The sequence below is a fragment of the Athene noctua genome, chromosome 1 (assembly GCF_965140245.1).
Source record: "Athene noctua chromosome 1, bAthNoc1.hap1.1, whole genome shotgun sequence".
Lineage (NCBI taxonomy): Eukaryota > Metazoa > Chordata > Aves > Strigiformes > Strigidae > Athene > Athene noctua.
In genome coordinates this window covers 193,818,803-193,833,074 of record NC_134037.1, presented here as the reverse complement: position 1 = coordinate 193,833,074, position 14,272 = coordinate 193,818,803, and the positions used below count along the sequence as shown (strand labels likewise).

Here is a 14,272-nt window from a genome sequence, read left to right as displayed (position 1 = left end):
TACCAGTTTCCAGTGGGCAAATCAATTCTGGTGACCAGACACAAGAGAACATACTACCTGCTTGGTCAGGTACTGCAGCACATTCTTTTGGGGTCAGGTGATAAAGCCCATCCTTTGTGCTGCATCAGCCCATTTCAACTGGAATACGTGTCCCCAGCACCCCAGCGTTTAATGAGCTTTGAAATGGGGTGGCTTTGCTCTAGTGTTGCCCCCTCCTCCAGGCACGGTCCTGAAGGCCCTGTGCCACTGTTCGGGCTTCATTTCTGCTGAGTTTAGGAAACACCACCTCAGCATGCTAACACATCCCTCCAGCCACACACTGCAACACGTCTCCAAAAGTTGTTTAAATAGCTGTTAAAAATAGACCCAGCACCTGGTTTTGATGCGATTTGTGGGTATCAGAGTCCTGCAGGTGCACAAAAAACGCATTTTCAGCCTCTTATTCTTGAAACACACGCGTATGTTAAAGATATTTTTAACAGTAAAAAAGCCCCCAAACACAGGTATACATGTGTATGTACGTGAGTCCAGCTAAGCGCTGGCTGTGGGCCCCGCCGAGAAGCACCAGCCACCCCACGAAAACAAGAAGCTCCCGGGGGCCGGAGCGGGCGGCGGGGCTGCGCTATGAGGTGTGGGTCCGAGGCCGATCAGCTATCAGCGCCCGCCTCGGCGGGGGTCGCGCCCGGCCCGACGGCGGAGGCGCCCCGCTCCGGCCGGGACGAGGTGAGGTGAGGCGGGGCGGGGCGGGGAGAGGACAGCAGAGCAGAGCAGCCCGCCCTCCATCACTCCCTCCTTCCCTCCCGCCTCCGGGCGGCCGGGCGCGGCGCTGCGTCTCCTCGGAGCCGAGCCGTCCCTGCGGCGGCCTTCACCTTCCTCTCCTTCCCGGCGGCGGGGCTGGGGGCGCGGCCGAGGCCGAGGCCGAGGCCTGCCCGCGGCGGGAGGAAATGGAGGCGGCGGTGGCGGCAGGGCCGAGCGGCGGCAGCAGGGGCTGAGCTGGGGCGGGGAGGCGCCGCCGCCGTAGCCGCCGCCCGGGTGAAGCTGGGGGGAAGGGAGGGGGATGCAGCAGCAGCCGGCTGAGCGGGCCGGCCGCGCCGCCGAGTGAGGCGGCCCCCGGCGGGAGCGGTGTCCCGCCGACGGGGGGCCGAGGCTGCGGGGAGCGGCGCTGGAGGCCGGTAAGCGGGGGAAGAACTGGGCCGAGTCGGGGCCGGGGGGGGAGGCGGGGGGAGGCCTGGAGGCCGGCAGCCCCGGAGAGAGGCGCCTCCGGCCGGTCGGGCGAGGAAACCAGCGGGGCTGCGGTTGTCTCTGCCTGCCGGGGTGAGGGGAAGGCCGCCCCGCTTCCCCCTCTGGAGCGGGAAAAGTTTACGCCTGTCCAGCCCAGGTCCGCGCGCCCAGAGCCCGGCTTGTGGGCTGGGCTTTGCCTCGGCTCATCCATCCCCTGCGGCCAGACCATAAAACCTCTCGGGCTTTATCCCCCGCCCGCCCCCCCGGCTTTGGGCAGGGAGTGGAGCCTGCAGGGAGCGCCGGTGCTGTGGAAGGAGGATCCGCTGCTCTTCCCAGCTGTGAAGAGCACGGGGTGCCCGGTGGAGTCGGGCCTGGTGTCCGTCCGACGGGGCGGGACACAGGCAGGCCGGGCCCTGTTCCTGGCCTGGAGGCCGCGGGGCGAAGTGGCGGGTACGCAGCTGTTGCAGGCGCCGCTGCGCCGGCAGTTGGGGTTTTCTTCCCACTGACAGGTGAATTGTGCGTGGCCAGGGAGGGCTCGGCCCTCCGGCGGTATCTGGGGGAGCGGAGACGTGGGCCTGTTGGTGCCGTCGGGGTGGAGGAAAGCCTTAGGAGAGAACCGGCTTTCGGAAATGCCAGTTAGAACGTACGTTATAACATTTACTAGCACGTACATCTTACCGAAGGAGCGTGTGATAGATTTTTAGTCCAACATTTTTTAAAAAAGTGTAATGACTTGTTGACATCTCTTAACTTTAAGATAACACAAAGGAGACCTTGATGAAAATGGATTAGGTACCTCAGCTAGCTGTTGTTTGGCCTTTGTTACCAGTTCCATTTCCAATTACATCATTAGTCATGTGCTGATGGGCAAGCAGTTGGTAGTTTGAGACCACCGGCGTGCTGCTGTCATTCACGATGCGTGCAGGGACTGTCCTGCCAAGGAGCCCCAGTCCAAGCAGCATAAGCTGCAGAGCAGAGGCCGTGCACTGAGTTCTAATGTTGTTTAAATCTTCTGTGTTTTGTCCCAACATTCGCATGAAGACAATGCAAAGTATAGAGTGTTTTTTCCAGGTAATGAGTTAGTGGCACGCCATGGGTCAAGCCTGCCACACTTTCTTTCTCGATTTTCTGGTTTCTGTGTGTGTTTGTGATCCCATTTTTTCTTATGCAAAATTGTCATCTGGCTGGTCTGAGGGTTATGCGACACTTTGTTTTTAGGGTAAGTAGCCTAGGGAGGGACAGAGAAATAGATGGAGAAGGGGGGTTTGGGGATCTTGTGCTCCTAAAAGGTGTGTAGAATTGTAATAAGGGAGAAGGAGTGACCTGAAGAATCCCTGCATATTTCACTCTGAGAAGACGGTCTAATCCTTCAGCAGCTTTTTTGTTTCTTCTGCTTGTAAAGAAAAAATGTTTTTGGCAAGAAGTAAAAGACACTTGGAAGCTGGAGGAAACTATTAAAGAGAAAAACCAGAAGCTAGTACATGTATTTACTAGAAAATAAGTAACAGAAGAGGCAACAGAAATGCAGTAAGTAACAGGAAGGGCAATTACCATATGTGAAAACAATAATATTGAAGAAGCTAGAGAAAGGGGAGCATCACTGTTCACTGTATTTAAGGGAGCATAATGGTTGAGTTACACCTGTATATAATTTTGAGCAGTCTGGCTTCTTGAGATAGGTAATGAGCTGCTAATATAGATGTAGTTTTGTTTAGGAGGCTAGAAGATAGTAACAGTGCCAGTCATTGTAATTACATTATGACAGATCCTCTGACAAGACTCTTGTATCAATGAGCATAGTTGCCCATTTGTTATACACATTAAAAAAAAGGAGTAGATAAAACTGCTTAATATTTTCCTGTCAGCTTTGATGTACTGAAGGGTAGTAGTAGTTCTTCATGGATGTGACTGCAGGTCTGTCCCCTTTCTGGTCTCTGAGTCCAGTCCTTCAGGTAAGTAGCATACTGCTTGTAGGTGTCTTAGGCTGAAATGTTGTTCTCCTGTCCCTACAGCACAGGATCTGGCAGCAGGGTCCCATGTGCACTAACTGCTTTTCAGGTCAGAGCACGTGGAAACTGCTTTTCTCGTGTCATTTAGCACAACTTTTTAGAAATCCAATACATAAATTACATAAGGGGATATAGATCAATAACCCTTACTGAATGGTGTGTGTCTATTATAAAAGAGGGTGTCTGCCATTATAAAAGAGGGCAGGCTCTCAGGGATGCTACAAATGTTGGAGGCCATTTCTACCATGTAGAACAAGTATACTGGGTTAGACCAAAGGGTCTGGCCCAGACCATTCATCGGATCTCTGAAAAGCCCATAACTGACAGTTAGAAAGAGGTTTTCCTCCTGCACAATGTTCTCTGAAAGCTTCTGTCAGTCTACTGCCTTGACAGATTCGGTTGTATTTTGAATGGTTCTCATGGTTTTAGCACAGCTACCCAAAAAGTGAAATGTCATTGCTATGTTTTGTGTCCTGACTTCTATTTTATATATCTCTCATTCATTACAGCTGGAAAAACTTCCAAATTATTGTGAAGTCTGAAAGCAAAGGTCATAAATTTCAGTGCTCTAAAATGGGAGATGGTGGATGTTGTGGCAAACTGAAATATGAGGACCTTTGAGACCTGGTGGTTTGAATCTTAGGGCAAGGTTTGCACTAGTGCAATCGTAGGATGAGGATAACTTTTGGAAAGAGGTCAGTGCTCTAGAATTTACGCTGTATTATTTGCCCGATGTTGATGTTGAAGAATAACGTGTCTCTGACATTGCATGCTCAATTGGCAGCTAGGGAATTACAGCAGAAAATGGGAGATGACAAATACCGTCTTCATGGGGGTTACAGCACCTGTAATTGTCCAAAAAGACAGTTCATGTGTCTTTATACCTAAATGCAGTGGGTTTAGAAGTACTTAAAAATTAAATCATAAGAGAAGGGAAAAAAGGGCCTTTCAGAAGCTATACTGAAAAATACTGCACTGAGAAAATAAAAATAGGCCTGAATGTTGCCATCCTAGCTAAAAATCATGAATTCTGTTTTTTTAATTTGAGATATGTTCTTTTTCTCCTCTCACCCATTTCACATACATCCTTAGGGTCTCAAATCTGTTTTGGACTGCTTCTCTGCCTGCAGAGGCTTTCAGTACCCTGAAGACATTTCACTTCTGTCAGCTACAGTGAGAACCCTTCCTGGAAACATTTGCATTGCTGGAAGGCAAAATCCAGTTAGAAAAGTGATCAGCACCTGCAGCAGTAGTACTAATGTTACAGGTGGACATAGTGAAACATCAAAACCAGGCTCACTTCTGTTATTTAAGCTTTATGGGAACAAAGAGGGTGGAATATTGGTATATGACTGAACCACTTAATACAAAATTTGCCTAGAAATATTAGCACGATTTTAAAATCTTAGCTGGGAATGAGGGCATCTCTTTTACTCCCTGGCAATTCACTCAAGTGACTCTATAGAAAGCGTGATCACAAACCGTGCAGGTGTGACTCTTTTTGAAGTTGCATGTGACTACTTTACGACTGAGTTTGATCCTATTGTTAGTTACGTGGGTGGATTTGGTTTTTTTGTTCTTCCCGAGGCTACAAACACAAACCTCATAGGATTGTTGAGAGGATCTCATTGTATGAGATTTTTGTGTTAGATCCTCTTTGGTTAAGCGTTCTGAAGTTGTTTTGTATGTATCCTCAAAGGAAGCATTTGCTTATGTTTGAACTTTCCAGCACCTCGTTCTGGCCCTTAGGTGTCTTACCTCTCCAGCAACAACTGAGACAATGGCGCTTTATTTTTCCAGGATATATATTCAAGCCTGAGGAATCTCAGGTTTTGGTAGGTAGGCAGTGATGTTTGCTCTTAAGGTTTTTTTGGGTTTTTTATTAAAGTTATGGAAGCTTAAGCTTTGCAGTGGAGCTTTCACAGATATTTGGTGTCAGCCTCAGTGCTTGCCTGTGTGCATTGCCCATCAGAAGTTGGGTGAAAGATGTAGCTTAAAATTTTACATTTCTCTTAATGGCTGGGGACTTAAATATTTTTTGTAATTGGTTTCCTTATACTGCATCTTAACTTTTAATCATAAAAAATAATTTATTAGGATTATAGTTTCTAAAAATCCAAGTAAGAAGTACTCAGAGTGTTCCAGCAACCTTACAAACTGTAAGGCAGGGCAGACACCATGTGTTTGTAATACTGCACAGTATCCTTATCCTCATCCTCACTCTGCTTGGATTCAGTGAGTACCTGCGATTTCTTTGCACGTTAAATCTCTGGTCTCAGTTGTTCGGGTAACCCTTCCTGCACTCCTGGGGAAGTCCTGTCGTTAGGGCTTACCTGCAGGGATGCAGCTACAGTAGGCTGCAAGGAAACCCCCTTCACTGTTTGTAGGGATAGTGCTTAGCATGATGGAAATAAAAATCTTACAGTACTTATGGTTGATGCTTTGCTGGCAATAAAAGTGACAAGTTAAAAAAAACCACTTTAAATATTTTGTCAGGTTAAGCTTAGTGTTCTGGCTTGGTAGGTTCCAGCCTGTAATTCATGTAGACCGGGCAGTGGAGTAGTCCATATTACATGTCATGAGCTGACTTGGGATAACTAAGAATACTATTAATGTTGCAGCTTGGTTGATCTGCTGACTAGCTACCACTGAAAGGGGAGCTTTCTTCATTCTCCTTTCCTTTCCTTAGTGAACCATCTCACTAAGTTGAAAAATAAACTGCACTTTAAAAAAAGTCAGGGGTTTTGCTGTTCTGTCTGCCTGAGCAGTCAGATAGACGGTGCTATTGCCGGCACAAGGAGGGGACTGGGAATGTGTACATAGGGGTGGAGGAGGAGTGAAGCCTCCCTTTGATAGCAGCCAGCAGTTGCATTGCCTCAGCCTTAACATTGGTTAAAAATCCAGCCAAAAGGATAAAAAGTAAGAAATTAAATCTACTGCTATGTTTTATGGCACACATGCATATTAGAGTTTTGTCATTTTGGTTATGGAAAGTGTTTTTCTAAACTGGAACAAAAATAATTAATGTGTCAATCTTTCCTCTTTCAAACAGGCAGCAACAACTTTATATGGCTCACGTCTGACAACATGCACCACCAGTGGCTGCTGCTAGCTGCATGCTTTTGGGTGATATTCATGTTCATGGTTGCTAGCAAGTTTATCACACTGACTTTTAAAGACCCAGATGGTAAGTTCAACTTTAATGTTTGATGTGAAACAGAAAATTGAATAGTGCTTCACACAAATGTTTTTTCTGTACAAACTACTTCTTGGCATGTTGACCTTCAGTAGGACTGAGAACAGAACAAATACATTTCTACAAGTGACAGTGCTGATGTTCAGTTTCTGCTTTTCTTGGTAGAAGTCTGCAAGACTAACATACTGTCTTTTTTTTTGGTGGCTAAGAACAGAGGGGGTCATGGTTGGCAGTACTATCTTGTGAGGTTCGCTTTTTCAAATACACTCAGTTTCAGTATCGATCTACTGGGAGTAGAAGTTACTTGCAAAACAACAGAGCACAATTACCTGTTTAAAGACAAAGGATATTCACAAGGAATTAAAGAGTTTGTTTCACACGATACTAGTTTCTGTGCTTTCATGAGTGCTTGTCCTGTGGCTGAAGTATTATGTAAAACTTCTGGAAAGTTTTATTTCTCTTGCAATGCACTTAGACTAGCCAACTCTGCCCTGCTTCTTGCATTCAGTTTTATCCTCTGCTGTTTGACTGACAAACAGCTTATAGGCTTTTCTTATAGGCTTTTGCTTAGCCTAAGTAGCCCAGATGGTGTTAAGCTGATGAGGAATTTAAGCCATTTGATGACACTGCACAGCATGTTAAGAGTTTTCTGTCTGCTGAGGAGTGACTGTTAGGAAGCCATCCTACAGAGAGTTTAGGGTGAAAGTGGTGACATGACTTACAGTCCTGAGAGATCTGTATTTCTGCATCTTCCTAAGATGTGCAAAATATGTGTGACTTTTGAAGTGCTAACATCAGTGGTGCCATTTGTTCCAGTGACTTGATAGTGGATAGATATGTTAGGTGTACCTTTTTAAATAGCATACCTCTGTGTGGAGATTTATTCAGCAAGTCTTACAGATGATAGCTGTAGGCTAACCTAGCTTTCCTTGGTCCCACCTGTTTTTGAGCCCTGGCGTATCTGCAAATAAACTGGTCTTATGTTAGGTAGTTAAATCTTCCAGCATTTCGTTCAGTGCCAACTCTTGTTTCCCAGCTCAGATATTCTTTGAGTGATTCTTTCCATCAGACTTTATCAGGAGGTTTATAATGTAGTTTAAAAAAAATTACTAGAGTACACCCTTTACATTTACTCGCTCTTTATTATCTTGGTTTGCCAATTTTTCTCTTTTTTTCTTTTTTTAGTTTATTCTGAATCTCCCTTCCCCTTTAAATAGTTCTTCAAGCAGAAAATTGTATAATTTCTTAAGCTCCAGTCCTGCAAAGGCATGACTGTGATTAAGTGTATGTGTATGTTAGATACCAGTGTTTGTACTGGGACTAATGAAAGAAAGTAATTTCAATACACGAACAGAATTTTGGAGGAAGTCCGAACAGGATGGCCAATCCTGGAGGAACTCTAGACTTAGTAAAATATGGCTTGTCAGAAATTTTCCTTATTTGGATGTTCTACTTACCAGCTAGAACAAAACCAGCAGATGCTCAATGAGTCAATGTTCTTTAGTTTGAACTTTTTACTGATGTCTTGGGTGCATAAGCAATAGGAACTTTTTCATAAGAAGGATCAAGTTTCTGTCTATCATCTCTAGTAGCATCTGCAGGCATGCTTTTACCCAGTGATAATGAAAGGTACTTTAACTGCTCTTTCACTGAATCGGATTACTTTGATTTTACAAAAGGATACTCTGAAGTAAGTCTGTGCACAACAGTATTTACTGTATCTGATTGCTTGGATGCTTACATTGTTTTCAGTTTTTACTTGCTTTTCCATGCATGTCCTTTGTTATATAGGCAGAGTGGAGCATTCCGTTAGGAAAAGGATATCGGCAGTACGCATATTTTTCTCGACCATAAAACAGTAAGCCATGGTGGATGCAGATGAAGAAAGATTATTCATATAAAAGAAACTATATGAAGGAAAAAGTAGTCATGTTCTTTCTGCTTTGTGGTTAGGGAAAGCTGCTTCAAATTACTTTTGATCTTTCTGCACCATATAAAGTACAGCTAAAAAACCTTGTGTTTTTTTCAGTTTTCCTGTAGCATACCAGTTGCAAAAGATGCAAAGGGTTCTTCCCTCACATACTTTAATTTGGTCTCAAACTGTTAGCTGCCCTAAAATCAATTAAAAAAAAATAATTATCAGCTGAGTTTGTTCTCTCATTGTGGGAGTCTCTAAGAAAGGCCATTAGTCCAGTAACAAACGAAGAGGGGATCTTGTATTTATTGCTGGTTAGAGGTGTTTACTTAGACCACCAAAGAAATAAAAGGTGGTCCTTAGTGACACTTTTCTTCTGGTAATGTCTAAGAGTTTAAAACAGAAGAAGACATCTACTAATATGAGGGGAGGGAGAGACCTGATAGATTAAGTTTTCTATTTGGACATGCTTTGGGAAGTTGAGTGAAAAGTCAAAATCTACTGTCAAGTCCATATAGTTATACTCAATTGTCTAGCAATTGTGATACTTGGATTTATGATTTCTATGTCTCTTTGCATAGTTTACTTTAAAAAAGAACAAAGTAAAAGATGGTGGACATGTTTCTTTGGTAAAACTCAACTGAAAGTTGCATCCAAAATTCCCACAGAGTACATCCTTTACAATATTCATAGTCTGTCTCATGTCTTGTCTAGTACCTTCCCATTTGGAAACAAATCCTAATGTTTTGTAAGCTTAATACAGAAAGTGATGTTCAGTTGTGTTAGTTGTAAAGCAGAAATAGTTGCCTTCCCCCCACCTTCTGTAATGCTCTTATCTCTCTTCCTTCTTTAGGCTACAGTGCCAAGCAAGAGCCATTGATACTGACAGCTGTGACAAAAGTGGAGGAGGTACATGTGCCAGAGCAAAAACATTGGCCTGAAGAATTCCAGGTGCATACTGTTGAGATAAGGATTACATGTATTAAAGAGTGGCAGAAAATAAGAGATTAAGTAAGGGCTTCCTGTTGTTAAAAGGAATTGCTAGACAAGAATTATTTATTCAGGCTGTTATATTTAGATAGAGCCAACAGAATTCATTTTAGCTTCACAAAGCTAGTTTGTTACAGTAACCTGCTGTCTTGTTTCATCTGAATGATTCAACTTAATGTGTTTCCATTTCTAGGCAAAAATTGTTACAGTACTCCTTTATCAAGTCAGGACAGTCATTTTTGCTAGCCTTTTTAATATAATGGCCCAATTTTGGATTACTTGTGTTCTGCCTTGCCATAACCATCAGGTTCGTGGTTCTTGAGGGCAAGCCTGTCTCATCTATTCTTTTAGTTCTCTGCCCAATCTCTCTGATTCTTTTTATCAGTCTCCATTTCTTTTTCATGTTTTGTGCTCTTTGTGCTTCACATCTCGGTGTTTTTCTAAAGCAGAACATGAACACAATAGCATTCAATACCAGTTGATCCTTTAGATGCATAGTTCTGTGCTTTCAGCAATAAAACAGAACAAATGTGGTACTTGTTAATTTAAAAGGGAACTGAAAATCCCTTATGCAGATACAAATTTGAGATGTTGCACAGTGGGCTAAGGCCATTTTTTTTTCATTGGCTACATAAGTCATCGTACGTTTAGATTACTTTTGTGATGCAGCATAGAAGTTAGGTTTCTGTATAAACATGACACTTTTTGTTTCATATGTAAAAAACCCTGAAATTTAAGTTATCCTCAAAATACTTGGGAAAAACACTTTGTTCAGTGGAAGGCTGGCAGATCTGTGTAGTGAGTTTTAATATATACCTTTACTTGTATAGAAGAGGATAGTAAGGTTTCTGGATCTAAAACTATTCCCTTTTGATTTCCTGACAACATGAAACACAGGACAGTAATATAAATCCTGGTTGCATGCAAAAGGAATTGTTTTGACAGATAATCTGTCAGGCTGTTCAAGATTACGTTCTAACCCAGGGGATTTTGGAGAAGAGTAACAAACAGAAAAAGGAGAATGACGTTTGTTTTCTTTATGAAAGATTGGGACAAAAAGTAAAACCATTCCTTTTTCATGTGTCACTTGGACGCTGTACCTAAAATCACAGAATCACAGAGTAGTTTGGGTTGGAAGGCACCTCTGAAGATCACCTGGCTCAGCCCTTCTGCCACAGGCAGGGACACCTTCCACTAGACCAGGCTGCTCAAAGCCCTGTCCACGGTGGCCTTGAACACTGCCAGGGAGTGGGCAACCTCTTCCAGTGTCTCACTACCCTCATAGGAAAAAAACTTCTTCCTTATATCTAATCTAAACCTACCCTCTGTCAGTTTAAAACCATTATCCGTTGTCCTGTCACTACAGGCCCTGGTAAAAAGTCTCTGTCTGTCTTATAAACCCCCTGTAAGCATTGAAAGGCCACAGTAAGGTCTCTTTGGAACCTTATCTTCTCCAGGCTGAACAACCCCAGCTCTCTTGGCCTTTCTTCATAGGAGATGTGCTCCAGCCCTCTGACCATTTTTGTAGCCCTCTGGACCTGCTCTAACAGGTCCATGTCTTCTCTCTACTAGGGACCCCAGAGCTGGACGCAGCACTCCAGGTGGGTTCTCTCCAGAGCAGAGCAGAGGGGCAGAATCAGCTCCCTCAACCTGCTGGCCACACTTCTTTTTTGTGCAGCCAAGAATACAGTTGGCTTTCTGGACTGCAAGTGCACATTGCCAGCACATAACCAATTTTTTCCTTCATCAGTATCCCCAAGTCCTTTCTCTGCAGGGATGCTCTCAGTCAGTATGTCCCTGTATTGATATTGGGAATTGCCAATTATGTAAATCAATTAGTGGAAGGATGATTTGTCAGTAGAAATTTAAAATTTCCCATCACCTCTTAATTAAACAAACTCCTTCTTCCCCTCTCCCCGCTAGTTGTGAGGCAGAGGGAGTCGTGGTTCCTGTCTTAGTTTCAGAAGAATGAGATATATCAAACAGTTCATCCACTTTGGGGAGAAGAACACTACCTACTTCTCTTATTTGCACAGTAAGCGCTAATGCTCACTCTGAATTTTTGTCCACTTAATTTTGTTGCAGTTTAGATAAATGAGAACACTGAATGATTACAGGTGCTAGAAAACAACACAGAGCTTTAATCCTAAATTCTTCTTTCTCAGTCATCCCTAAGACCCATCTTCTCAGAGATTAGAGCTTAATTTTTGTTGAAATTCCTGTCCCAACCCCTCAGAAGCTTTCTTATTGGCTGTTGAAGCTTTGTGGGAATTCCACTATTTGGTCAAGGCATGTTTTGTCCACACAGACAAGACCCTGATGCTCTGCAGCGGACTTAAACTGTTGTATGGAAAAGCTCTTACTGCTGTCTGCTACTACATAGTGACTTAAGAGTTGATCCAATGTGTACAGCAGCAGCACAGGAAGGAAACTGTGTGCTACTCCTTTAGTTAATACATAGCAATGTTTTAATTGTGAATCTGGGAGTCATTAGGGTGCACAGTTTGAGGATTTTTATACTTTAGAATTTGATCTGAAAACTAAATTCTTGCACTTTTGTTTTTTCTTTCCCCTCTGCATTTCATAAAGCCAACTGGAAAAGCTTTTTCTGGAAATCTGATCCGCCAACCCCTGGTTCATATGGAAAGACTTGAGCTTCTCAGGAATGTCTGCAGAGACACTGCATTGAGAAATCTCTCTCACACTGCAGTTTCCAAATTCGTCTTGGACCGAATATTTGTGTGTGACAAGCACAAGATCCTGTTTTGTCAGACTCCAAAAGTGGGCAACACTCAGTGGAAAAAAGTCTTGATCGTTTTAAATGGTATCTACTCTGCTGTGGGGGTGTGGGTTTCTTTGAGGAGGAGGAGGAAAGAACAGAATTGGTCCAACTGGGACAACAAAAATGGATTCTTTCTGCTTTTCTGTACACTGACTTAATTTCAGCCTTTCATTCTTCACAGTTGCTTCTAGTCCTTTTGAAACATCTCTTTTAAAGAAAATACACCTGTTCTTTCTGTGAAAATAAATATTACTTGGCTCAAAAGTGATTTGAGTAGTGGAAGAGTACCCGTATGCATGTGGTAGGTAGACTTGTTATCCTGAAGGGGTAGCACTAACTTACAGAATTTGAAATGGGTAAATTACAAGGTATCACAATTCCCTAAGAAACAATAATAGAAAATGTCTGACTTGAGACAGCTGACTTTTAACTAGGGTTTTTTAGCCATGAAGAAAGCTGAATAAAACTTGGCAGCTGCTATTGGTCTGTACTGCTGAAATCTTGTGTATGTGTTATCAGTGAGCCGTCATAGGAGTTACAGAGATTCTGAGGTGCTTAAGGCAGTAGTTTGATCAAAAAAGGTATGTTATAAAAGACTAAAAGAAGTAAAAGAACTAGTAGATCATTTTTCAAATACACAAGGTGAACGCTGCCTGTCTATATGTAGCCTACCATCCTCTTGTAGTAGCCTGGTATGCCAATAAAAACTCATTTCCTCAAGCTTTTCCACTGTACCACTACCTGCTCACATAAACTTAACATGAATATATTTAACATTATACTCCCTTGTTTGACGTGAGACCCTCTTGCTTGTCTGTGCACCAGGGCTGTGAATTTGCTACATACAGTGAGGTCAGTTGAGGTCCTGTAGTTTTGCAGGTGGCATAACTCACCAAGATGTGGGCAAAACCTGAACATTATAAACCCAGCTTTCTCGTTAGAAGCACCCCGTGGACAGCCAGCTCTGCACTTGTGTTTTTATGTTTTCTTTACTAGTTTGCTAGTGAACTAGTTTACTAGTTTTACTAGTGAACTAGTTTGCCCACTCATAAGGAAACAGTCACAAATTGGCAAAGGAATTGTATCCCTCAGCAAAACTTCTGTAGCAAGGAGTATGCCTTTAAAAACTTCAAAGGGAGCTTGAAATCCATCAAAGATATACATGTACGTAGGTATCTGCATGTGTCTTAAATGCCTATGAAAGCCACACTCCAAGAACGTACTAAATATGAAACTATATGAGAATGTTAGAAGTACCTGCACTTATCAGAAATTAACAAAGATAACATGCAAAGAATAGCTCAGGACAGGCACGGATGTATTGGCTGGGTTGAGTGGAGGTTAGCTCATGTCTTACCAGCAGGAAATGGTTTTACTTTGAGCTTCCTAGGTCTGGCATGTTTGATCATGATAGCAAATTGTTTCCATATAAACACTGATCTTTTCTGCCATGAGCTGCTAGTGTACTAGTGTCTGATGATGAAGCCTACCACTGCACTTGACCTAGCATTCTCCTCTTTGTATGGTTTCAGCAGGCAGGACTGATACTTGAGGGGGAATACTTTATGTCCAGATACCTAAGTGGTATTTGGAGGTTCGGGATGGAGAAATAGAGCTGTGGCACTGTGGGGGAGCTGGCTTTGCTCCTGCTTGTACTCAGTCTCTGCTCTAGATGAATGCAAGGTTTCAGTTTCTGACGATGTCGAATCTGACATCTGTTGTCCACATGTAATTCACCCAGAGTACCAAAACGTATAATTATAAAACTGAATTTAATAAAATACACCACCACAAAACAAAAAACCAAAACAAAAAAGGAAAACCAAGAAGCTGGGTGGTGTGGATTATTCATTGCCATTCTGGAACAGAGAAGGCTGCAGAGGCTTTCACTTAAAGAGCTTGTTTTGTATCCCCCTGTTCTTGTTCCAGGTTGGTACTGCAAAATGATGCTGTTATATGAAGGCCTACTCCTAAAGCCAAAGGGGCCCACATGAAATACTTCTCAAGGTCATAAAAACTTTCAGGATGGTAAAATAAATGCAGCAGAATTTAGTAACATTGTTTTTCTTACCAGTTTATGTGCTTGCAGAAATGAGTATCTGAAGACTTTTTATTGTTAATTTTAGTGCTTTTTAATCTGTGTAGTATTGTATGATTCG

The 14,272-nt window shown here is 43.1% G+C and overlaps 1 protein-coding gene across 6 annotated transcripts in view; it reads left to right on the top strand.

Moving 5' to 3' along the window:
- Positions 1–762: 762 nt before the first annotated feature.
- The window catches only part of CHST10 (carbohydrate sulfotransferase 10), a 40,848-nt gene continuing 27,338 nt past the window's right edge, over positions 763–14,272 (top strand). For 4 of the 6 annotated variants that reach the window (XR_012633813.1, XR_012633812.1, XR_012633811.1 and 1 more), the window contains exons 1-4: positions 763–1,172; positions 6,283–6,417; positions 9,195–9,292; positions 11,921–12,155. Coding sequence is in view for 3 of the 6 variants with exons in the window: in XM_074908765.1 (XP_074764866.1) it covers positions 6,318–6,417; positions 9,195–9,292; positions 11,921–12,155 (433 nt within the window). In the remaining 3 variants the exon portion in view is untranslated. Of the gene's footprint in view, positions 1,173–1,234; positions 1,239–1,523; positions 1,731–6,282; positions 6,418–9,194; positions 9,293–11,920; positions 12,156–14,272 lie in introns of those variants that run through there. The other 2 variants (XM_074908787.1, XM_074908798.1) reach the window with 2 other exon arrangements.